General features: G+C 38.6%; 1 protein-coding gene across 1 annotated transcript in view; it reads left to right on the top strand.

Annotated features, from left to right (window-relative positions):
- The window catches only part of COL25A1 (collagen type XXV alpha 1 chain), a 440,619-nt gene that overhangs the window by 403,188 nt on the left and 11,319 nt on the right, over window positions 1–26,112 (top strand). Inside the window, exons 24-34 of the mRNA XM_058549892.1 lie at window positions 5,867–5,911; window positions 8,117–8,197; window positions 9,283–9,345; window positions 9,943–9,993; window positions 12,031–12,057; window positions 15,392–15,472; window positions 18,260–18,295; window positions 19,891–19,944; window positions 23,558–23,611; window positions 25,058–25,084; window positions 26,046–26,099. Coding sequence (XP_058405875.1) covers window positions 5,867–5,911; window positions 8,117–8,197; window positions 9,283–9,345; window positions 9,943–9,993; window positions 12,031–12,057; window positions 15,392–15,472; window positions 18,260–18,295; window positions 19,891–19,944; window positions 23,558–23,611; window positions 25,058–25,084; window positions 26,046–26,099 — 573 coding nt within the window. The remainder of the gene's footprint in view (window positions 1–5,866; window positions 5,912–8,116; window positions 8,198–9,282; window positions 9,346–9,942; window positions 9,994–12,030; window positions 12,058–15,391; window positions 15,473–18,259; window positions 18,296–19,890; window positions 19,945–23,557; window positions 23,612–25,057; window positions 25,085–26,045; window positions 26,100–26,112) is intronic.

The raw sequence follows: 26,112 nt of genomic DNA, 5'->3' as shown, positions 1-26,112 counted from the left end.
TAAAAAACAAGACCCAATAATATGCTGTCTGCAGGAAACACATCTAAGCTCTATAGCCAAACACAGGCTCAGAGTGAAGGGATGTAAGGTGATACTCCAAGCTAATGGCAAACAAAAGAAAGCAGGTGTTGCCATACTTATATCAGACAAAGTAGACTTCAAGACAAAACAGATAATGGCAGACAAAGAGGGGCAGTATATCATGATCAAAGGGACACTCCACCAAGAAGACATAACACTTATAAATATATATGCTCCCAACACAGGAGCACCAAAGTATATAAAGCAACTATTAACAAACCTAAAAGGAGATATTAACAACAACACAATAATAGTAGGGGATCTTAATACCCCACTTACATCAATGGATAGATCATCCAGACAGAACTTGAACAAGGAAATAGTGGATTTAAATGAAAAACTAGACTAGATGGACTTAATAGATATATATAGAACACTCCATCCAAAAAGAACAGAATACACATTCTTCTCAAGCGCACATGGAACATTCTCAAGGGTAGACCATGTGTTGGGAAACAAGGCAAGCCTCTATAAATTTAAGAAGATTGAAATCATAACAAGCACCTTTTCTGACCATAATGCTATGAAACTAGAAATCAACTACAAGAAAAATACCTGAGAAAGTGACAAATATGTGGAGACTAAACAACGTGCTACTGAACAACCAATGGGTCATTGAGGAAATTAAAGGAGAAATCAAAAAATGTCTGGAGACAAATGAGAATGAAAATTCACCATACCAACTCATATGGATGCAACAAAAGCGGTCCTAAAAGGGAAATTCATAGCAATACAGGCCTACCTTAACAAACAAGAAAAATCTCAAATAAGCAATCTGAAACTACACCTAACAGAATTAAAAAAGAAGAACAAAGCCCAAAGTCAGCAGAAGGAGGGAAATAATAAAAATTAGAGCAGAAATAAATGAAATTGAAACAACAACAACAACAACAAAAAACAGTAGAAAGGATCAATCAAACAAAGAGCTGGTTATTTGAGAACATAAACAAAATTGACAAACCCTCAGCCAGACTCATTAAAAAAAAGAGAGAGATGGCTCAAATAAATAAAATTAGAAGTTGAAAAAGGAGAAATTACAACAGATACCACAGAAATACAAAGGATTATAAGAGAATACTATGAAAAACTATATGCCAACAAATTGGACAAACTAAAAGAAATGGATAAATTCTCAAACAACCTCTCAAAACTGAACCGAGAAGAAATAAAGAATCTGAATAGACCGATCAGAAGTAAAGAGATTTAAACAGTAATCAAAACCTCCCAAAAAATAAAAGTCCAGGACCAGATGGCTTCTCTGGAGAATTCTACCAAACATTCAAAGAAGATTTAATACCTATCCTTCTCAAACTATTCCAAAAAATAGAGGAAGATAGAACACTTCCTAACACATTCTACAAGGCCAACATCACCCTGATACCAAAGCTAGATAAGGACAACACAGAGAAGGAAAATTACAGGCCAATATCACTAATGAACATAGATGTAAAAATTTTCAACAAGATATTGGCAAACTGAATACAGCAATACATTAAAAAGATCATATACCGTGATCAAATGGGATTTATACCAGGGACACAGGGATGATTTAACATCCACAAATCAATGTGATACACCACATTAACAAAATGAGGAATAAAAACCACATAATCATCTCAATAGATGTAGAGAAAGCATTTGCCAGGATCCAACATCCTCTTGTGCTAAAAACTCTCAATAAAATGGGTATAGAAGGAAAGTACCTCAACATAATAAAGGCCATATATGACAAACCTACAGCCAACATCGTACTCAATGGAGAAAAACTGAAAACCATCCCTCTGAGAACAGGAACAAGACAAGGGTGCCCATTCTCACCACTCCTGTTCAACATAGTACTGGAGGTTTTGGCCAAAGCAATTAGGCAAGAAAAAGGAATAAAAGGAATCCAAATAGGCAATTAAGAAGTGAAACTCTCACTATTTGCAGATGACATTATTTTATATATAGAAAACCCTAAAGAGTCCATTGGAAAACTATTAGAAATAATCAACAACGACAGCAAAGTTGCAGGGTACAAAATCAACTTACAAAAATCAGTTGCATTTCTATACTCTAATAATGAACTAACAGAAAGAGAACTCAAGAATACAATCCCATTTACGATAGTAACAAAAAGAATAAAGTATCTAGGAATAAATTTAACCAAGGAATTGAAAGACCTATACAATGAAAACTATAAGACGTTATTGAAAGAAATCGATGATGACATAAAGAAATGGAAAGATATTCCATGCACATGGATTGGAAGAATAAATATAGTTAAAATGTCCATACTACCTAAAGCAATCTACAGATTCAATGCAATCCCAATCAGAATCCCAATGACATTCTTCACAGAAATATAACAAAGAATCCTAAAATTCATATGAGGCAACAAAAGACCCTGAATAGCTAAAGGAATCCTGAGAAAAAGGAACACAGCTGGAGGCATCAAAATCCTGGACTTCACAATATACTACAAAGCTATAGTAATCAAAACAGCATGGTACTGGTACAAAAACAGAGACACAGATCAATGGAACAGAATTGAAAGCCCAGAAATAAAACCACACATCTATGGATAGCTAATCTTCGACAAAGGAGCTAAGAGCATACAAAGGAGCTAAGAACATGCAATGGAGAAAGGAAAATCTCTTCAATAAATGGTGTTGGGAAAACTGGAGACAGCCACATGCAAAAGAATGAAAGTAGACCATTATCTTTCGCCATACACAAAAATTAACTCAAAATGGATCAAAGACTTGAAGGTAAGACATGAAACCATAAAATTCCTAGAAGAAAATATAGGCAGTACACTCTTTGACGGCAGTCTTAAAAGGATCTTTTCGAATACTATGTCTGCTCGGACAAGGGGAATAAAACAAAAATAAACAAGTGGGACTTTATCAGACTAAAGAGCTTCTGCAAGGCAAGGGAAACCAGGAACAAAATGAAAAGAGAACTCACCAACTGGGAGAAAATATTTGCAAATCATATATCTGACAAGGGGTTAATCTCCAATATATATAAAGAACTCACACAACTGAACAACGAAAAGACAAGCAACCCAATCAAAAAATGGGCAGAGGATATGAACATTTTTCCAAAGAAGATATACAGATGGTCAATAGGTACATGAAAAGATGTTCCACATCACTAATCATCAGGGAAATGCAAATCAAAACTACACTAAGATATCACCTTACACCCATTAGAATGGCTATAATCACAAGAAAAAAATAACAAATGTTGGAGAGGATGCAGAGAAAATGGAACCCTCATACACTGCTGGTGGGAATGCAAACTGGTGTAGCCACTATGGAAAACACGGAGATTTCTCAAAAATTTAAAAATAGAACTACCATATGACCCAGCTATCCCGCAACTGGGTATTTATCCAAAGAACTTGAAATCAACAATTCAAAGAGACTTATGCACCCCTATGCTCATTGCAGCATTATTCGCTATAGCCAAAAGTGAAAGCAACCCAAGTGCCCATCAACTGATGATTGGATAAAGAAGATGTGGTATATACATATATACAATGGAATGCTACTCAGCCGTAAAAAAGACAAAATCGTCCCATTCACAAAAACATGGATGGACCTTGAGGGTGTTATGTTAAGAGAAATAAGCCACACAGAGCAAGACATACACCGTATGATTTCACTCACATGTGGAAGATAAACTAACACATGGACAAAGAGAACTGTTCAGTGGTTTCCAGAGGGGAAGGGGGTTGGAGGGTGGGCACAAGGGGTGAAGGGGCGCATTTATAATGGTGACTGACAAACCATAATGTATAACCGAAATTTCACAATGTTATAAACTATTATGACCACAATAAAAAAAAAAAAAGAAGATACTAGGATATAGTAAGGGGTTGCAACAAGGAGCTTCCAGCTTAGGGAGGGAGCTAGGCAGGTAAAGGCATGGTTATTAATAAATAGAGTGAGTGCTGTGATTAAGGGCACGTGCTCTGGATGTGCACAGGGGAGGGCTCCTTCAGTTTTGAGAGTCAAGGATGACTTTGAGCTGAAACTGAAAGACAGGGGAAGCTGGCCGAATGAATATCAAGACAATGGGTGGCGGTGGGGGTGGGGGGTGGTTAGTCATACTCCTTACCTCTTACCCCTGCCACCTTCTGATATGCTGTCACTCCACCCCACCCCACATGACCCTCATGATGTTATAACTGAGATCTTGGGTTAATCGATACAGTCCTTCATGCTTTCAATGATCTCTCCTTGAGGAGGTTGGGATACCAGGGGTGAGCTTGTCTATGATGGAGAGGCAGCACATGCAGCCTGAGTCGAATACAGACCTGTTCCCACTGGGGACTCAGCCTCAGACTGAAGGGGAACCTAGTCAACTAGTGTTTCTCCTTCCTTTATCAAACAAGGACTGTTTAACTTCTTACACATCAAGAAACTCTTTACAAACTACATTTGATGGGTGAAGGAAAAATTGATAACTCAGGAATTATGTTTTTCTTTCAAACACTCGCTGGCACATCTTGAAAGTAAAAGCAAAATGATCACTATCGACCCAGAGTGCTGACAGGGGTTCAGACGGCAGGAGACTAGGCCCTGCCCAGGTGCCGCCAACCTTGGCCAACGTGCTGCGGGCAAAGTCAGCTTTGCTGCTTCCACAAAGAGCGGGAACTCAGGAATAAGGAAAGGCCTTTCTTTTTCCTTTCACTTGTTTGTCATGCCTTCCTTGAACACTGGAAAGCTCAATTTCATGCGGTGGCTGATAGCTCTTAAAGCTTTTACCAGGGAAAGGATCTGCAGCCATTTCAATACTGCAGTTTATAACATCACCAAACAAGCCTTTCTAGAAAAATACAGCCTCGAGTCAGCTCCCTTGGAAATCTATCTGTGAGGCAGTCCGCTCACACTCAGAAGGGCTGATTTTACAGTTTCCATGGTGCGGGAATCGGGGATGTTTATAATGGGATCGACATAAATGACTCATTGATATAAAATAATATCCTGCCTTTCAAAGAATTTGTTTGTTCAGGACCTTTTCAACTGAAAGGTGACGGACATGTGCTGTTTGGATAAATCTCTAGCACGATGTTTAAATTTGTTTTTAATAGAACATCTTCAGTTAAGAAAAAATAAATCTACATGTTCTGGATTTGTCAAGGGTTGTAATAAATCATACTATGAATAGTAAATTTTAGTTCATTCCACTTAGTATAGGAAATTGAATTGATCCAAAAGTAATTTTATGCAGATTAAGATATTATCTGATTTATTATGTCTTCAGTGAGGCTTATCTGGAAATAGTACCTTCACAATCATTATGAATTTGTATCCACTGTTCCAATGGTGCCAGTTAAAATATTGTAAACTTATGGGGTTTTTTGCATTTTGTTTTTTCTTAACTGTCATGTTTTTGTTTTTTCCTCAAATTGGAAAATAAGAGGACTCATACAGATTTTTTAAGGAGAAAAAAATTAACTGAGGCGTGTAGGTTGTTGTTCTAGGATACGGTCAGCCATCAAATGATCTCTATCGGTTTTCCTCCACTCAGTTTTTCGTTCAGCCTGCATCTCACACAGGGAAAAAAATACAGTTGCTGGATCTTAGCTACGTCTAAGTATTATTATATATAATCTTCAAGAAAATGTTATTTCACTTAGTTTAGATATGTGGTATGATGTAATAGCATGTTCTTGGGTTCTGATGCGTTTGCTGAAAGTCAAATTGTACTGTTACCAGCTAGCAACATTTTATTTAGTGTAGTGTGCTACCAATGATAAATGGAGTCGAGCCATCACTTTTTATCTTAACAGGGAGAGCCAGGATCTCCAGGAATCCCAGGAGCTGATGGAGAGCAGGTAATTTTCAAAAATATATACTGCCATTTAAAGCATCATTATTGATCACTACTTTTGTGATAGGTTTGAAGCCAAAAAGGCGTGAGTATTGATATATGATATCCTCCCTTTTCACCATCTGTTCTAGAGACTACATTAACCCTGAAAAGCAATTGGTTTTACGGTAGACATTAGTTTTCTTTTGCAGAAATGTACAAGCTATATGATCTTCAGTTTTGTCTTAATGGTCCTTATCAATCTACCAGTGACACCTCTGTGAATTTTTAGTAGACTTGTAAGATCGTTGCCAATTTAGTAAGAATAGCCTAATTTTCATCAGTGAATACAAATAATTCAAGATTAAAATCAGTGACCATAGTTTCCACAAAATTAGATATTGCTTATTTGTGTGATTTTGACAATGTTTTCTTTTCCCAAATAAAGATTACACCTAATTTTCTAGATCATTAGGAAAAACAGAAGCAAGCAGGGCACTGGTAGCTGTGCAGAACGTGGCAATATCCGAGGGTTCCCCCAAACCAGAAGTTGGCAAACTTTTCTATAAAGGACTAGATAGTAAATATTTTAGGGCCACATACAGTCTCTGTCACATATTCTTTTTTTTTTTTAACACCCCTTAAATATTTTTAAAAACATTCATCCTGTACAAAAATAATCCCTTGGCTAGATTTGGCCCATAAACCATAGCTGACACCTGGCCAAAAAGAATCTGAGCAGGAGAATGGACTGTATTCAGAATTCAGAATCAAATCACAAGGGTCAGTTTCAAGATATTTGATGTTTTCTCAGCTTCCGTTATTTACCCAAGAAATGGCTAAAATCAAGAAGATCATAAGAAATCAAGGTGTTTCTTGATACAGTTAGTGAAATATACTCCCCAGTAGATAGTACTAGATAAGAAAATTAAGATGAGAGTGATTTTAATATCAGATCTGTATGTTGAAATCATGTCACGTTAAATAAACATGTGGTAGCTTAGAAAGAAACTTTAGATAATTTGCTATTATCAATCAGAGATCACATTAGAATTTAAAAATCTAGTTGTATTACCTTTCCCATTGTTAGTCATTAAAAATAATTAATTTGACATGCATAGTGACATACTTAACGTGGTCCCTACATATACAAGAGCTGGATTTTTTTCTACAGGCTTCACAAGGTCTTCTTCTGCTACTAAGTACAGTGGGTTGGCTATCCTGCTGCTGTCCATAACTCAATTCCTACAACCAACCAGGGTCTGATTAACCAGTAAGATCCACCTACCCATTCAGTCACCTACCCACCCACCCACCTAGTGGGTGATTCTGAACTAGGTGCGATGAAATATGTATAAGTACAAGAAAAGACACATTGCTGTCCTTCTGTAGATTTTAGTGGGGAGAAGATGAACAGATTAGTGCAGTCTGGGGGCCCCTTGCTATAATAACTGTGATCATCTCTGCTGAAGAATGGGCCATCTGGTCATATTGCAGTGAGGTCCCTTGGACAAAAACGCTTAACAATATAAATTAATTTCAGTATTAGAATCACAAAATTCAGATTTGCTAGCATTCAAAACACACATTTATCTATTTCCTTACTGTAGAAGAAGAATAAAAATAACATCCTGGAACACCTCATAGAGACTTCATGAGAACATAATAAGAACACTGTGGAAAACTTGAAGTATTTCTAAGCATTGATTGAGCATTGGTGTGCAGTAAATGATTTACCTGTCTGTGTATTGGACCATTGAAAACTGATGTGATTGGAACTTCTGCCTGCCTGTAAGGGGGTAGAGGAGAATAGTGGGTAGAGATGGGAGAAATTTATTTGGATCTTTGTTATCATAACAGTAGTCCTGATTCAAAATTTATATTGTACTGTTGAGACCTAATCCATTAAATTGTTCTCAGGACTAGTGATACAGAAGTAGCTGCCAGGTGAAAATATGGAATCAGGAGAAACCATGTCAACACCTAAATTTATGTTTTTATACTTAAATGGCCTAAGTAATAGAATTTAATCCCTTCCATTATATGGGGAAAGAGTATTGATTCAATGTAGAAGGTTGCTATAAGAAATAACTCTACCTAACAATGAAAACCAGAGTCATCTCAGCGTAGGGCCCACCTAGTGACAAAACTGATCTAGAATTCTATTTTCCTGAGGATGATACTATCAAGCGTCGGTAAGACTCTTACATGCAAACTATATCATTTGTAGGGACTCAAAGGCTCAAAGGGAGACATGGGGGACCCAGGTATGCCAGGTGAAAAAGGAGGAATTGGACTTCCTGGATTACCGGTAGGTTTATACTTTTTATGATGTGTTCGTATTAAGATAAACTAAATAATCAGAAAAGGGTTATGTTATTAGCTGCAGTCCTGTCCAGTGGTTCTTATAACATTTTTATTTTTAAATATTTAAGGTATTATTGGTTAAATACTCCACTGGGGCACTAAAAAATGTTAAAGCATCAGCCAAATGACTTATAAAACACACCATCAGGTTTCCCTGAATTATTTTACTAGAAGATAGTAAAATAAATATAGTTGATCACTTTAACTTAGTATGCATAAGATGGTGGTGACTGATCATTTTTAAATAAACTATAATAAAAAATTAACTAACCAAAAAATATAAAACAATTAAAAAACAAGTTACCTTGGAAAGTGTTCTCTTTGTGTGTATGATACTGTGGGATGGTGTTTTTACTGTTTTCCTCCATCATTTTTACTGAGAATTTCGAGGGAAAAATGTAGGAAAAACTTGTAGAAAACTTCATTGCCCTAGATCTGTTTTAAAACAAGGAAATGTATAAATAAATGTCAATGAAAACTAAGTTAAAAGACTGACCTTTGGGCTGGCCTGGTAGCATAGTGGTTAAGTTCACACGCTCTGCTGTGGCGGCCCGGAGTTCACTAGTTCGGATCCCAGGTGCACATCTACGCACTGCTCATCAAGCCATGCTGTTGTGGCGTTCCACGTGCAAAATAGAGGAAGATGGGCACAGATGTTAGCTCAGGGCCAATCTTCCTCACCAAAATAATTTAAAAAGACTGACCTTTGCCATTCAAAGTGAGCACTACCATAAAAAAATATGACGTTTATAATCTGATGTATTTAACAATGTATGAGTTAACCAGTCAAGCCTAACCTAGTTTTTATTTGCTTTATATTTTATTTCACATGTCACCCACCATCCTAGGGATTGGAGGAAGCTTGCTGTTTGAGGCTAAAACTCAAGGGGTTAAATTCCTCTTTTATATATCACGTGCATAATATTATAAAAATTTCAAGGGGATGGTGGGCTTGGGGAGAAAATTCAGTTGTTTCTTACACTTTGGAAATAAGTTCACCAGCTCAGTTCTCTCAATGGTTATTTGTAGGGTGCCAATGGAATCAAAGGAGAGAAAGGAGACTCCGGGCTGCCGGGTCCTCAGGGTCCTTCCGTAAGTCCTTGGTGGCGGAACTTCTACGTTCCTGGAGAACTCTGAAACAGGCCTGTTACTCACCTAGCTCAGCTTGTGCCACATGGCGTTTGTCAATGGTAGAAAGACTGCAACCCTCTTGGTTTGTCAAACTGTAGAACAAACATTTGTCGGTCTTGTACGAGGAAAGACCAAGTATCTCAGAGCTCTGAGTTAGAAGCAGTGTTTCAGAGGACTGTCTCATCCTGAGGAGAAATCAGTGGTTTTCCCACGATGCTGTGGACAGAGCTCTGTGAATATAGAACATAGGTTCTTTTTCCCTCCAGAGCCCTGTTGTTGCTTAGTGAAAGATCTGAGAGTTCAATAGTGGTTGTGGCATTATAGTATTTCTTGGTAATTGGTTGCTTCCTTTTCTTTGAATGTACTTTTGATTTATTCTGGCTTTTGTAGAACAACTGTATTTTTTTCAAGATTTTTTGTTCTCTTAAAGGAATTTCTAAACCTAGAGAATCAAATGCATCCCTTCTTCCTCTGCAATGATTAATAGCACGAGATTCAAGTCACACTGCCTTATCTAAATGAAGTAACCCAATCCATGTTTATTTTTTGGACTTGCAGATCATAGGCCCACCAGGCCCACCAGGTCCCCATGGCCCACCAGGCCCCATGGTGAGTCTCCCCTCTCTCCACCATGTGATCATTTATTGATGAGCATGCTACTACAGAAAACACAAACACATCCCTGAAAACAGCCAGCTTGTGTTTTGAACTGCTTTCTGTGGATTGGACAGAAAATACGAGGTGCTTTGAGATATGCTGACTTTACAGTGTTGTCTTTCACTCTTCCAAACGCATCTGTCGGAAAGAGACGGTGTAGTTTTGTGATAGGAGAGTTGAAGAGAGAGAGATCTGGCCAGCTTTATTCCAACCTTATGGTATGAACATCAGAAAATCATTTTAACCAATCACTGCTCTAGGCCATTAGTAGCATAACAAGATTAATAATTGTAGCCGTTAATGGATGTTTCTAACCAGCTTTGAGGATTGTGACCCTTTAAGGAAATGTGAATAAGAACATTTATAAAATCATATGATAAAAGGGAAGCTCACTTCCACAGATGGCATATATTGTTGGATCTTTTCTTTTCATTTTTATGGTACTTCAGTAGATGCAGTGTTTACTGCAGGTATTCCTCAGAGACCAATGGAGACTTACATTGGTCCCCTCTAGGGACTTACATCTAGTGAGGAAGGCAGCCATTAAACCAGTGTAATTTTCCAAATGTCACCCAGTGACAGTTGTGTTAAGGCTAGAACGTAGATGGCTCAGTGCTTCTAATGCTTTTGACTGGGGCAGGAGGGGACAAGTCAGGCAGCCTCTAAGGTCCCCTTCATCTCTCAGATGCCTCAATAAACCACATGTCTTCAACTCTACAGATTAAGTAAACTGTGGTCACTCTTTCCTCCTATTGTGCCCTAAGAAAGAGCCTCACTGGAATGATCTAAGCTGCGCGTAGCCCCAGACCCAACCATCTATTCCTCACTCACTCATTTCTATTCCATACCACAAAACAATTTTAATTATCCTTCTTTTCTTAAAACTAAACAGTTCATTAAGAATTAAGCAAATGGCATACTTTTGGCTTTTTTATACTCCCTCCACTTTAAGTTAGAAGATTAAGTTAAAAATGCTATATCCTGTTCATATCACAAAATTTAATTAGTTTAAAGAAATTTTAAACCATTACTAAAATGAGATAAGGATACTTGATAAAGTAACAGCTATTTCCTGAAAATGTTTATTCACAACTTATCTAAGGGAAAATATTATTCCAAAGTAGACATGTGTAACAAATATCTGTGTATTGCTTGATAAAAAACTTTTTCCTACTGTTGTAGGATTTCACTGATGGGTATTTAAATACTCCTCTTTCAAAATAATTTATTTTAATCACTTGAAAATTTAAAGTAATACACAGTAAGCTTTAGTTAATTTAGGTTGGCTAATTAGTCTCTATATTTAGATTTTCCACAAAATACAGAGGAAAAACCCTGATTTGTGCATGCGTTATGACTTCCTTCCATTGGTAAACAACTGTTACAAGAGCCTTGGAGAATTCATCTTTGTAAAAATAAATGCATTCTAAATAACAATGCTTAGCATTCCTGCATTAGAATCCTTTCCTTAGTTTTAAATTAAATGAATGATGCAACAGGGTTCCAACCTTGACTGGCATCTCCTCATTTCTTTCCTCCTTTAGATTCCTCAACAGCTTGGGTCTAGAGGAATTAGTAATGGAAAAGGTTTTCTCTTCACTGGTACTTAAAGTCTGGGACTTTTCTTTGACAAATTTCTGTCTTTTAAGGCCTACTTTTATTCCATATAAACTCATAAAGTTTATGAGTTGAGATAAATGGGGAGTTGAGAAATAGGAGTAGTGTGGGTTCACAATACTTTTTTTCTTCCATATAACCGTGGCAGATTCTTCCCTCCCTAGAATTGCTATTAATGAATTTCCTATTATAGAGCAATCTAAGAGCTGGAAGGAATTTCCACTAGGTACTAACTCCACTGGCCTGCCTCTAACTTTAGCTCAAACAAGAAGATTCTTGTTTTACATCTCTTTTGTTACTTTGTATAATATTCACTTCTGCTGGGAAATAACGAGTTAATTCTTAATTAAAAGCTGTGTTTTCCATTTTCAGGGACCCCATGGACTTCCTGGACCAAAGGTAATACAACAAATCCCTTGATTATTTGATTTCTGTTTCCTTGTTAATCATGGAGGAGCATGGCGGAAGCATGTCTGTCCTGTCTTATTTATTTGTCAAGTAATGTTGATAATCTTTAAGCCTTTAAGTATCCAGATGTTTAAATCTCACAACACAGAATGCCTTACAACAGATTTAAGTGATGTCACCTGGAGATGAATTATTCCTCATTTTACCTCTTTGCTTGTCACTATGTTAAGTTTCTTCAGTTACCAGTCATACTGTACTCAAAATCAACCATTCAGAAGTGAATCTGATGAGATTCTCAGACCAGTCCAGATGCTCTTTCTTATTATGGTATCTTTAGTTATATATTTAGATGTTATTAACTGATGCTTCTTGCTTGTCATATAGCGGTACTGTACCTAAATGCTTTGACTACCCAGCATCTTATTTTTGTACTCCCCCAGAGGTCACTGGTCTAGAATGGGGTGAGGTACTTCAGGTTTGCTCTACTGAGGAGAAGATTACATCACATACGTGTATTCTATACTCTGGATTCACAAGAGAACAATGGAGAATAGCCCCTCATTGTCAGAATTAGTGCAGCTTGTAGTGTGAAGATGCTCTCCACCTGTTCTTTGCATTTGTGTAGACCAAGACGACACCTTGGAGGATTAAATGAGCCCTGAAAGACAAGCTCCTTCTTGCAAGGAGCATTTGTGGTGAGAGCCTATGTTCTAATCTCACCTTTGCCGCTGACAGGCTGTGTCACCTTGGGCAGATTCTTTACTCTCTCTGATCCTTCGTTTACTCAACTAGGTAACTTACCTCATAGTGTTGTGATGATTTAATGAGGCATGATAAAACACTTAGCAAAATATCTGCAGTTGTTGATAAACATCCAATACTTGTCAGTTGTCATTTTAATCTTGTGATTTGATGCTTTGTTCTGAACAGACAATTTTACCTATTCCTCAACGCTGCTTGAGAAGTTCAAGGACTCTTGAAAGCTCCTCAGTAGTGAGTTGGTTCATTTAAATGGTGAAGGGTGGAGGAACACATAAATGCAATGTTGGCACTAGGAATCAGAACGCCTAGAGGCAGCCCACCCTCTCCTCTGGGGTCCCCCTCTGGCCCACCGGCTTTAGGGGTGGCAGAGGTATCGGTCTGACTCCAGAAACCTGAGTTTCCTTTTCGGGACTGGGCAGGTGACTCACCCAAGAATGGGACGAGTTCTTCATTCTTCAGAGTACCTTATCTTCTGGTAGGGCCAGTGAGTGACAGTGTCCCAGGCACGGAGATTATCGTTTGGGGTAAGAGCATTGTTCTGGGATCAGAAGAAAGAGCCCGTCTGTCAGCTTTGTGGTCTTGGTAGTTACCTAACCTCTCTGGGCCTCTGTTCCTACTCCAGACTAAATCAGTGTTTCCCACTCTGGGCTTCTCCTTGGATTTTAAGACACCACTAAAGACCAACCTAATCATAATAGCTCAAGCTAAAGCCTCCAAGACTGTGTTTTTAATTCCATGAGTGATTCAGATACCCCATCACCATTAGATTAATAGATGCCCAAGATCCTTTTGAAATCTAAAATGCAATGATTTATTTTGCCTGTACTTCAATTGTTACTGAAATCATAGATTTCAGAGAATTATGAAGTTGAAAAGACATTATAGATTACCTGTGCTAGTTCCTTGATTTTACAGATGATAAACTATAGGCCCAGGAAATTGAAGTTATTTGACCTAAATTACACTGCTACTTAAATGACAGATTTGGGACTTGAATTTAGGTCCAGAGTTGAAATTTGGTCTTTTTGCCACTGAATTTGATTGTTTATCAACTCACCTTCTCAATTAATGCCCACTCCTATAAATGCGTGATTCCTCACCAAAGAATTTCCCAGCCTACCAAAGCTGCCCTGCCTGCTCATCGTCTCAAGACCACCTGCTGAAAGTCTGCACACTTGCAAAGCCGTGGATCTCAAGTTTAGCCAGTTAGCTGGAGATGGCTATTGAGCCTTGGTCTTGATCTCAGATTGACTCTAGCTCTGTGACATTCCCAGGATCATACTTTACCCACCATAGCACATTTGGATTTCCTATGGTGGCAGCACTGAGCATGTCCTATCTTCAGAACCCCCAAAACCCACTAGGTTATGCCAATGTGTTCATTACTTTGTGACTCCTTTGGAAGTTCAAATATATAGCCTGGTTTCATGGATGCTCCTTAGCTCACTGCTGCCCAGAATTTCCTGATGAGAAGAATCCCCTGGGAGGCTTATTAAAAACACCCATTCCTGTACCACTGTGGTCTAGGCGGGGCCCTGGACTCTATGTTTAATAAGCACCACACTGATTTTCCTCACCAGGCAGATGGGGGAAATACTGCCCAGGTTAACAACTGCCCTGCCGTGTAAGCATAATCTCCCCCTCCCGCCCCACCCAGCAAGACTCTACAGGGCATTTGAGACTGAAATCATCTTCCTTTTACACGCCTTTCAAGATTTTCTTGATGAAATTACTATCTGTACTTAAAAGTTAAAAGTGAACAGGTCAGAACTCTCTATTTCTAACGTGCCGCTCTGATAGAAAGTAGCTGTCCTGTATTCTTAGATTTTTGAAAAACAGAGTCAAGAGAATTTATCACTTACCATGGCTTTCGTGATGTCATCTTAAGTTGAATTCAAACCTCCTTTATTCTAACATTGGGCAGGCGGACAGTTAGTAAAGCCACATTTAAGTTCTGTGACCTTCATATTCTCTTCTGAGATTGGCTATTTATTGTCTACTCTATTAATTGGCCCATGTAGGGACCTGACTTGGCAATATGAATGAATGAGGACTCACTAAATGGCATCACTTCAAACATCGGGTGCTGCATTTTTAGCTGCTTCCCCTGGGCAAAATGCTTAAAGGCTTAAAATATCTGTGTATAACGCTGTCCTGCATATTCCAGTTTTCCATTCCAGCAGAGTGGGTTTTCCTGCTGAACCTCCTTCAGCATCCTCTGCTCTGATTGCCTGTGATTTGCTTGGTCAGGACAATGTAGCATAACACCAGTTTCCCTGAGATAGAACTGAAAGATTCAGGAACTCAGTCATATATATTTTGATTGTAAGCAGCACACTTTCCCGGGAGTTTTGCTTCCAAGAATATTATTTAATTGTCAATTTCAGTTTATTAATTTTTTAAATTTTTTAAAATTAATTTTGAACTGATGCAAGTCAAATCTAGCCTGACTCTGCTGTCACCTAAAACTGGAATCTGCAGCCATTTCAGAGACTGGCTCTCTTCTCTTGCAGTTGAAACACCCGTGATAGCAACCAAAATTGGCATTTGCTTTTGCATTTAGGGTGAACCAGGGTTAAATGGTGTTAAAGGATTGAAGGGTGAACCAGGTCAAAAGGGTGACAGAGGACCCCTTGGTCTTCCAGTAAGTAAAGAAAACTTTCCATTTCAGTGCAAATCTCAGACTTTTCTTTCAAGTAACAACTCTGGTTTACTCGGTGACTATCTTACAGTTGAGATTTCTGTGATTGGAAAACATGTTATGTTAGAGCAGAGCTCAGCCCAACTGTGTGTTCTCTGATGTTTGCTCTTGTGTCAGAGGAGGACCCATAGCAAACAATGCCTTAAGTGCTCTGTCTTTCAATTACATACACGCCAACCTTCCTCTTCTGAGGCTGACAATCCTTCTCTCATCACCTTCTCCTTTAAAAAAGTATTGTGCTGGTTATTTCGTAATTTCTCCCAAACGTTTTTATAATTTAGTGCAGTTTAAAATCGTCCCTCAATTTTTTTTCCTCCTTTGGTATCAAAAACCGTAGCCCTCTGTTGGTGGCAGGTGTACAATTGGCCATTGTTGGTGGCTCCTTATATTAATCAGTCACATCGTGGTCTGGGTGTTGTACGTTGTTTGTTTTGGAAATACCCTTTTATGAGGTTCTTGTGGCAAGAGTGGATAATGTTGAAGAAGTGTTTTGCAGTTGTTTAGACATTTTTATTTTTAATGAAAAGGGGATTTTCATCTTTTATGCACTTTATGTCAGTCTTCTTTCCACAAGTAAGAGATTTTTTTAAATGATTATTGAATATGAGGTTTTAGTTTCAAGCTTTTACTATGCTGTCTATTCAGTGAATGCAGATAAAAGTCAATAAAGAATATTATAGATTATATTATTAAAATATGATATAAAATTGGCAATGGAAAATAGTTTATACACATATTTTACAGATAAAAAAAAGTTGGTGACCACTTATTTCATTTTTCCCATGTGTATTTAAGTACCAAAGTATTCTACTTGGTAGCCAGTGCCTTACATAGATCAGGCACGTACCAGATGCTTCATATGTATTCATCTATTGGATGAGTGGTATAAGCCTCATATTGGAATATAGGTTAAATAACACCAATTAGATCAATGGACCACAGGCGTAAACCCTCTATAACATATGTGAGTCATTAATTCACATTCCAGGTAAATATAATATTATATTGTCAGTGCCAAAATTTTACCATCTCCCTATTTATTTTTAAATATTATAATATTGGTGACTCTGAGGAAAGTATCAAAAGGCAAAAGGAAGTTTGGATTTCTATTTTATGTAAACCCTCAATCTGATGTCTCTAAAGTTTGTCCTAATTTCACATTTGGGGGGAGTGATTATTTTTAGGCAACGTTTAGCCAAAAGCGCTACATACACTAGCATTAAACAAACAAAAAACAACACACACATTTTTTTAGATTTTCCTCATTGCTAACTAAAGATGTACTTTGCAGTTATAATCTGACTCATAATAGGATTATACAGAAGGAATTGTAAAATAAAAAACTAAAAGTACCCCAAATATATATGGTATAGCATCACTGGTAAAGTTTGCAGCTGGAATAGATTTTTTTCTTCCATTTTGTATTGTTAACTACATCTGAAGCATAAAATGGAGAAATAGCTCTGCAGCCTTGCCAAAAGAATTTATAGGGCTAGTGCATTGTCTGTCTTAAATACTCCTTGACCTAATCAATATTTTTAAAGGACTATAAATCACTGTTTGAGTTTTGAGATACAAAAGCTGTATCAAAGAAGTAAATTGTGCTTATTCTTGAGACAAGCATTGAAAATGTCATCTTTTAATCATACACTACAGGTAGCCTTGAGTTCAAGGTAAAGAAAAGCATGCATCAAACCACATTAGATTTTTAAAACATTTCGCATTCAGACTTGGATGCAATGATTATTTGAAGTGAATCGGGGAACGATTTCTTGTGGGACAGGTATTTTTTGCTTGGACTCATGACATTTTTCTGGCTTTTTCCTGTTCCTAGTAGTCCCTCTAGTGGTGACTAATGTGAACACAGTAAGAACAATCCAGAAAACAATGAATATTGTTCATGTAAAATCCATAGTCATCTTGCCATGTTAAAATTCTGTATTTGTTATTCACAAATACTATTTGTTTTTCCTTTTTGGTGAGGGAGATTGGCCATGAGCTAACATCCATTGCCTGTCTTCCTCTTTTTGCTGAGAAAGATTGATCCTGGGCTAACATCTGTGCCCATCTTCCTCTATTTTATATATGGGACACTGCCGCAGCATGGCTGGATGAGCGGTGCGTAGGTCTGCGCCGGGGATCCGAACCTGCGAGCCCCGGGCCGCAGAAGCGGAACTCGGAAACTTCACTACGCCACCAGGCCGGCCCCTCACAAATGCTATTTTAACAAGCAAAACTAGAGCTGTTTTCTTCTCCTCTGAAATGCTAACCTTGATTGATTATTACAATGAGCCCAATGAGATTGGCTGTTATTTTTTCTTCAGAACCTAAAGAAATACATCATGAATAGTACAGTCTTTAGAAAATGAATTTCATATGGAAATTAGCAGCCTATAACTGTTACCCATAACTACTTTAAAGCCCACTTTATAAACCTCATTAACTTGATTTCTAAATAAGAATTTGTAGAATGGAAATATTGTTAAAAAGCCATCATCTGTGGGGTGTTTACTGTTCTGTGTTTGTTTTTTTTTTTAACTAACAATTTGTAGCAATGTGATATTCATCCCAGAACCCTGTGACTGCGTATTATGTTGTTTGAAGTGTTACATTTGTGCATCATATTATGTTGTTTGAAGTGTTACATTTGTGCATCGGTGCCTCATACTAATCTCTGTTCTTGTCATTCGTGTTACACCCACCAACCCTGCTACCAACCAAATCACACAGGGAGCATCTGGCTTAGACGGAAAGCCAGGATCCCGGGTGAGTCAGTCCCTTGTCTTGTTGCAACATGTTTTGTGGCTATGAATTTTGTGTGAGGACAGACCTTCTTGCCGTCAAATGATGAGGGGTCCACAGGACTGGAGCGAAAAGAGGAGGAGGACAAAGAGAGTGGCAGACAAGGGAAGGTGACAGAGCACGGGCCACAGCTCTGTTTGATGTGCAGCCTGAACTACAGAACCTCTTTCTGCAGCCCAGATTCTGTCGGGATGGCTTGCTGGGTGGGAAGAATCACCAATCTAATTGGCTTCATTGTCTTAGAATCCCAGACAGATTTTTCCATAGCCAGTGGACATTTCCTGTAATTCCATGAGAGAAGGCCTCTGAAGGGATTAAAATAATGTGTATTTATTGTAACTTGCTTTCCCTTTTATGTTTATGTCCATGTTAGAAATGTAACTTCTTCCTTGAAACTAACTTTCAAATCTCTATTCATGGAAATGACTTGTCTGTCTTCTGTCATTTTGTCTCTTTTCTTTGGTTCTTAACAGCTCCATCTCTTAAATTTCAGCCGCAGATACTCAGTGTTTAGAAATATTCTAAAGATGAGCTTTGAGTTCAGGCAGAAGAAAAAGATCAGTTAGGATGATAAGAATTCACCAACATTAGAATGAGTTTAAAACCCTGAATTATTTCATATCACAAGGATCTAATAGAATAAGCAAGAATAGTAGAACAGGAATAGAAATATTATTTAAAAATTGTGCTGAAATAGTTCCTATGTTTGCAAATATTATAACAAAATTCTTTGCAAATCTAAGCATAGTCTTCCTGGAAATGAGCAAGTACACTTGAAGTCCTTGCTACATTTTTAAGAATCAAAAAGAAATCCCAAGGTCTTCAATTCTGAAAACCTGCTTCAGGCAGTCATTATTTTCACTGGACCTCAGTGTTCCTATATTCATTCAGATATTACCTCATCTGCCACAGAAATTCCTGAACCAGGAGGCCAGAGGGCAATTGTGCCATTAGGTCATCCGGCTGCCTGGTTTGAGCCTGTGAGCCCAGTGACTTCAGCCACTGCGGCAGAACCTGTAAGAATTCCCTCCCTCACAGCCCCTGCTGCTCCCAACAGAGTCCAGGAAAGTTTGGTTTGAACAGTTAAACAGTGTTCTCATTCACTTAATATTTTTTTCCACTTGTATAACTGTTCAAGCCTCTTAAACAGCTGAAAACAAGGCTTCAGAGCCCTCATGGCCAAGGAGAGTGCAGTGGAGAATGGATGTGAAGAGGTGATGTGAAGGAAGAGTTACATTTTTCTTCTCCAGATTCTGGGGGCAAAGTGAAGATGTTCCATTTAGTCAGGGAGGAAATATATAATTAAATATGATATATGGCTTTTTGCGTGTGCCCTTCATTGAAATGCGCAGTTATATAATCCCTCCCTTTGGCAGGAGTTTCTTGAAAACTACTGGCCTGAAAGAATCAAGTATAAAACAGTTCAAAAGGAGATGCATTGTCTTACTGACATTCCGAGCCATCATGCACCCAGGGAAAGTCCAGGATAAATTAAAACTGCTTTTCTTACAGCCCTTGGGATATGTCTCATATTATCTTATTTGTATCTTTTCTTATAGGGTACAGATGGCCCTATGGGACCCCATGGCCCTGCAGGTCCCAAAGGAGAAAGAGTAAGTTGCTACTGAGGTTTTTAACCTGTGGCCTAAAGAAAATAGTTTGTGGCTTTTCCATTTTAGTTGAACTGTTCATTTTCCAGAAGAAATAAAGGGCCATCTAACATTAAATAAAAATAGATACCATCTTAAGTTCTTTTCAGAGTCCTCACACTGTGGGAAGAGAATAACAGAGTATTAAAATAGAATAGCTGTCGTAATAAGAAACAATGCACACATTTACGTAGCTAAAACAAATAGCTCAGACCATTTCTTCGTAACCCATAAGGAAGATATTTTCATTTGGCCTTAATCCAGAAAGTTGAAGTCAAGGGGGCTAAAATTTCCAGTGCTACATATTCTGGTCGATAATCTTTTATATAAAGCTACTGTATGCATTCAGAGTAAGTTATATCTTTTTTAAAAGGAAATTACAAAACCTAAGTATTCTCCTCCACACAGTTACACGTGCTCCTTTTATTTTCTCAAGCAAAAGAATATTCTGTCTGTCTTTAACCATAAGGAAATAATTTCAGTGCATTATAAAACAAAAACCTTTCACTACCCTCTCTATTGCTAGGCCATGTTTCCATATCCTTGGGAAAAAAATAAAAAAGACGTTCAGAGTGGAAGATAAATATCTGACACAAAAAAATGAACTGCAGCATCAGCAGCTGGTCATCTGTCTGGAACTTCTCTCCCTCTTTCTCTGTTTTTCTCCCACTTTTTCTTTTCCTCACCTTGGAAAACAGTTTTTTTGTGTGTCTGGGCGGAGTTGTGTCATCAATTTCCCCACCATCTAGGATAGGATGTAAAGAAAGTATCCTAACAGTGAGGGCTTCAAAATACTGGAATGATTCATCATGCAAGTTTGTGGTCTTTTAAAACTAGATAGAGTTTCATCAGTCTGGGATAATTTGCTTTAAAATAGAGGGCCACATAGTGATTTCTTTGGCATACATCCCAAAGAAATGTATGCCGTTTCTATGGCATGCATAATTCCATGTTCTATAGAGTGAATTCATTCATTCAGTAAATATTTATCACGTTACCGTGTACCAAACAGGGCGTACTCCATTCCTCGTGCGAAGTAGAAACACTCCTCTCGTTTATGGAAAGTCTGTTTTGCTAATTTGCTCCAGTGAATTGAATAATACCGTTATAATTGATTCATCATCCTAAACCTTTTATTAATACATGGTACATATTTACTCAATACTGTCAAAGATGCAGCTGTTTTCCCTGGTCTACAAGAGTTCACAATCTGATTGCAGAGGAAAAAACTATCTGCAAGAAGTAACCAGATAATGAGGCCAAAGAGGATACAAGTAGGGCAGGCCGTGCAGACGGTAGTGAAGAAGGCCGGCTCTATCCAAGACTGCTTCTAGAGATGAGTCCGAAAGGAATAAATAATCTGAATCTGCAATTGTCTTATTCTAAGATCAAACCAACGACGTATGAAGATCATCTTAATTAAACATACTTAAAAACTGAGAGCCTTGCACTGCTGACGCGTGCAAGCGTTGTGTCAAGAAATCCAGTACGTGTACTAAAAGTGGAGCAGCCAATCTCAAGTCTTCTTTTGGAAGAATGCCCTGGGGCTCAAGAGGGCTTACCGTTTGGTAAATCAGCTGCTTCCGATGGAGAGCTCCACACTGTCCCAGAGTATCAGGTCTCAGCGCTGGGGCAGAATTCACCAGGAGAGCAAATGAAATCGCTCAGAATTTCTGAAGGCATAGTTGGAGTCAGATGGTGGCAGCTTAAAGTGTTCCCCTTGTATTTACTCAGCATGCTGACTATCCTAACTGGATCGTGTGTCAGCACTCTCCAAGAGCCCCGAACCCAAAGTGCTGAACTGGAGTGTAATTTTCAACGTTAATTGATGAGGCGCCATCTGGACTCTTGAAAAAGTTTCACATTTTGAAGAGAGAGGAATCAGGAAAGGGGGCCACTCTAGAATAATTCCTCAGTGTAGACGCGCAAATTGAAGAGCCTGAATGAAATCAGACGAGCCTAAAAGAAACCAGACATTTGACAGACAATGTGATTCAGAAATTGTGGAATCCATGATTGACAGCATTAGTACTCAGCTCTTCAGGGACCTGATGGCCCCTGGCGTCAGCTGAACTCTTCATCTGGCCTAGTAACTGCGTAGGAACTCTGTAGAGGGTGTTAAATTTGAGAGCTTCGAGAGTTCTTGGGGAATTATTTAATCCAGGAAAAGAAGTTACACCTTCAAACCCCTGTGTTAATATTTCATTCCTAAAAGTTTTCAAGCTGGGACCATTGGGATGCTTTTGGCTTTACGAGACAGAACCCCCACTCAAAATGGCTTAAACAATAAGGAAACTTATGGTTTTATATAACTAAATATTCGAAGGAGGACTTGAGGCTTTGCTTCTGTGCCTTTTCCGCATGCTGGCTTTGTCTTCTGACCACAGGCAAGCTGGTCACAGTGGTTCCAAACCTCCCTCCAGTGAGGCCGTCAGACACACATAGGGACCATCTCCTCCTTAGCCCTGAGGAAACCTTCCCTGTGGCTTCCAAAGGGCACCTCATTGGCCACAGCCAGGTCATATGTCCACTCCTGAAGCAGTCACTGGCAAACGAATATGTAGCAAACCTGCAAACTGTTTGCTCGCCTGCAAACTGTTTGCTCGCCTGCAAACTGCCTCAGGGGTGGGTGTGATACAAGAAGGCAATATTTTCTGTTTGGCCCCTCACATAAACATCGCTGTGACTCCTGAAGTTTCGTGCTAAGTTCTGATGAACACTTTAATTTTGGAGATGGCAGCAGAAGAAAACACTACTTGAAGTGCAAAGCATCTCTTTCTTTATTGTCACAACTATTTAATATCCATGGGACCACCTCCAATTACACTTACTCTTTATAAGCGCTCAAGATGGTCATTTAAGCCAGGGCAAGCTATTCTATTTAAAGGTAATATATACCTACTTTATCAGGCATTTAGTAGAAGGCATAATTTTTTAAATCCCCTTTTTCAGAAAGAAAGCAAAACATGTACATGAGTGTATTGATTTGAGTTGATTTGTGAATTCAACAAATATTTACTGATGTGCCAGACACTATCATAAGGCGTGGGGGTGCAGTGGAGAACAAAGCCAGAGGCCCTGAACCCTAAAGTGCACATCCTAGCAAGGGCTCAGCAGAGGGTACGCAGGTTACAGCAGACTTGTGTCTCCCACTGTGAGGACCGTGATGTGACAGCTTGTGAAGGGCCAGGGTGAAAGGAAGAAACATTTGATAGGAAAAAAAAAAAGGTATTTTATTCTTACATTTTTAAAAAAGTAGAAACAAAATAATTAGTGACAAATAAATGTTTCCCACTAATACCAAAGAAACCCAAGTCCAGCCTCCTAGAGATGCAAGTCCTTCTGCACACCTGGGCGGCAGCAGCCTCACCTACTGCCCATGTTCAAAGGTGATTTGGTAAAACATGCTGATGTGGATTTCTTTTGCTATCTTACTGGCAGAGACCCTGGAAGTGCCTGAATCTTCAGAATTTTGATGGAATGGTACTTTAAATAGAGGCTATGTACACAGGCCATTAGGGAAAGTGCGTGAGTATAGGCGTTTGTGTATGATTGAACTTTCCGCCTTTCATTTTAGGGTGAAAAAGGAGCTATGGGAGAGCCTGGACCCAGAGGGCCCTACGGTCTTCCTGTGAGTTCTCTCTCTCGGGTGTGGTCCCCCTTCTGCATGCATAGATGACCTGGCACTGGCACGGTTAACCCTTCCCTTGTGGGGTGGACTAATCGCGTTAAAGGAACAAGGCTCAATCCACTAATTCTCTACAACACCAGTGTCACCACGTCTTTCAGAGATGGGGCATATTTGTGTCGTCTCCCACTCACGTGCAGACACACACCCACACACTCCCTGCGGTTGGGAGGGTCAGAGGATGTCCAGGAGATAAACAGAACTATCCTGAAAGCGGGTTCCAACTGTCACATGATGTCCTCCCTGTGCCATCTGATTGGACGCCCGTAATTGGCACTTCCTTGGAAGGTGGCTGTCCCAAAACTGGAAGTGGAATCTTTATCTAAAACAACCTTCTTCAGACTTTATCTGTTCACATAGGTTATTTACTGAAACTACGCTTGATTTCTCAAATTGATGTTTAGGACAACTTCGATGTTTCTGACCTTCTCGAAGTTACTGTGTTAAGTGATCTTCAGAACATAGAATGTTTATGGTCTCCCATCTTCTGAAAATTCTCAATTACTTCCAATTGAGGCCCAGGTTTACTTCAGAGCATTAGCTTTGGGGTAATTATAGGTGATGGAGTGGGTGGGGTAGGACCACAGCAGAAGCATGTACTGTGAAGGTTTTCAACCCTCATGCACCTTCCACACACCTGTACCTTCCAGTCTTTAGGAACTGAAATAATAAACCTAAATCATGATGACGTCGGGGCTCAAAGACACGCTGATTTTGAAATAGATTTCAAAATCTAATTGACGGAATCAAAACAACCTCTCCGTCACCTTGGGTGGATCCTCTGTGTGACACAATAGGGTCATTGGCCTGGTAACCTGCACCACGGGGTGAATTATCATCCTTGCACAACAGTCTCATGACTCCTTTTATATTTAGGATCATTCATTTACAAAGCTTACCTAAACACAGTTTTAAGTTGTGAACTTCATACCCTCAATGTTTATAGACAAAGTGCATATCTAGCGAAATTAAAACCATATTTAACAATAACAGTTTTCACATTCCTAACTACTAAGTTATCAAATTAAATTAACATGGATTTGCGTACTCTATTAATGCTGGTGTGTTTTTAAGTCAACTATATAGTATTTTTGCTTTCAACTTACTCCTGGATTGATAACTTAGATACCAAGCATTAAACTTTGGCAAAATAACAGACTAACCCAATATATAATAAAAAATTTTCATGACACTGAACTGCAACACTAACAGTCACTTCACTTGATTTAATGAAAGAAATTGGTATTACTAATCAATAGAGAATCCTTTTCACATTTCTGAAGTAGTTGTACTAATACTAGTGTTGCATGTCCAGGAGGCCTTAAATAAAACAGTAACTGATTCATGAAGCTTAGGAACGCTAATGTAGCTACTGTGGTTCTTTGGCAGGGGAAAGATGGAGAGCCTGGTCTTGATGTAAGTAGTATGGACAATAAATATCTTCCTATTGTAATGGATGCTGATGGTCTCCATCATCAATGACAGCATTTTTTTTCCTGTGCACATAGTTATGCATACAGCATATATTGCTGTGCATGTAGACAACAACAGAAAATACACCACTAATGTTTGCCTGAGATAAATATGAAAGAAAAAACACAGTTGCTGGTATAAAATTTATAACTGACAGTTGTAGTGGCACTTCAAAATACTTTCCCAAATTAAGGACACTCTTAACATCTGCAGTTGAACCACTTATGTGAAAATATGCATAAAGTTGAAATATCTTTCACATGCTGCCCTTAAGGAATGGTATATTATGTCTGTTCTCAAAGCTGTTACGTAATACATTTTTCTTTTAGCATAAAGTCCCTATATATCTTATAATAACATAATTCTATAAAAATAGAGAATGTCAAAAGTGAATGCCTCTTGAAATGATCCCTGCTCATCCTGTATTATGTGAATAACAACAATACAAAGGTGATAGTAGTCACTGTTCACTGAGCACCGGCTGTGCGCAGCCATCATTCTGACGCTTGATAGACATCATCGCAGTCAACACTCTTGAAACGGTTGTGTAGTAGGCATCGTTAACCCCATTTTACAGTCAAGGCACTGAAGTGCTGAGAGGTAAGTGTTTTGCCCAAGGCCACACAAATCAGTGAACTTGCCAGGATTCAAACTAGGATTCTGAAATTCTCTCCACTATACATTTCTTAGGAGAAAAAGCAAGAAACCTGTAGTATATAGATAACTGAGATGTTAGAAAACTGTGATTTCTAAGTGCTACTTTACCTATCTAAGTTTTGAGATTGTTGGGCATGCCATTTTTCTTTATATTTGTGTTCAGAAACATGAAACCTTACATTTTTTGCCAAAATGATTTTGCCACAGTTACATCAATAGATCTTTGTGGTTTGCTTTTATCCTGTAGGGCTTCCCTGGTCCACGAGGCGAGAAGGGTGATCTGGGAGAAAAGGGAGAAAAGGTGACCTGTCCAT

The sequence above is a fragment of the Diceros bicornis genome, chromosome 11, assembly GCF_020826845.1.
Source record: "Diceros bicornis minor isolate mBicDic1 chromosome 11, mDicBic1.mat.cur, whole genome shotgun sequence".
NCBI lineage: Eukaryota > Metazoa > Chordata > Mammalia > Perissodactyla > Rhinocerotidae > Diceros > Diceros bicornis.
The sequence above is the reverse complement of the archived record's forward strand: the minus strand, read 5'-3'. Positions and strand labels throughout refer to the sequence as shown.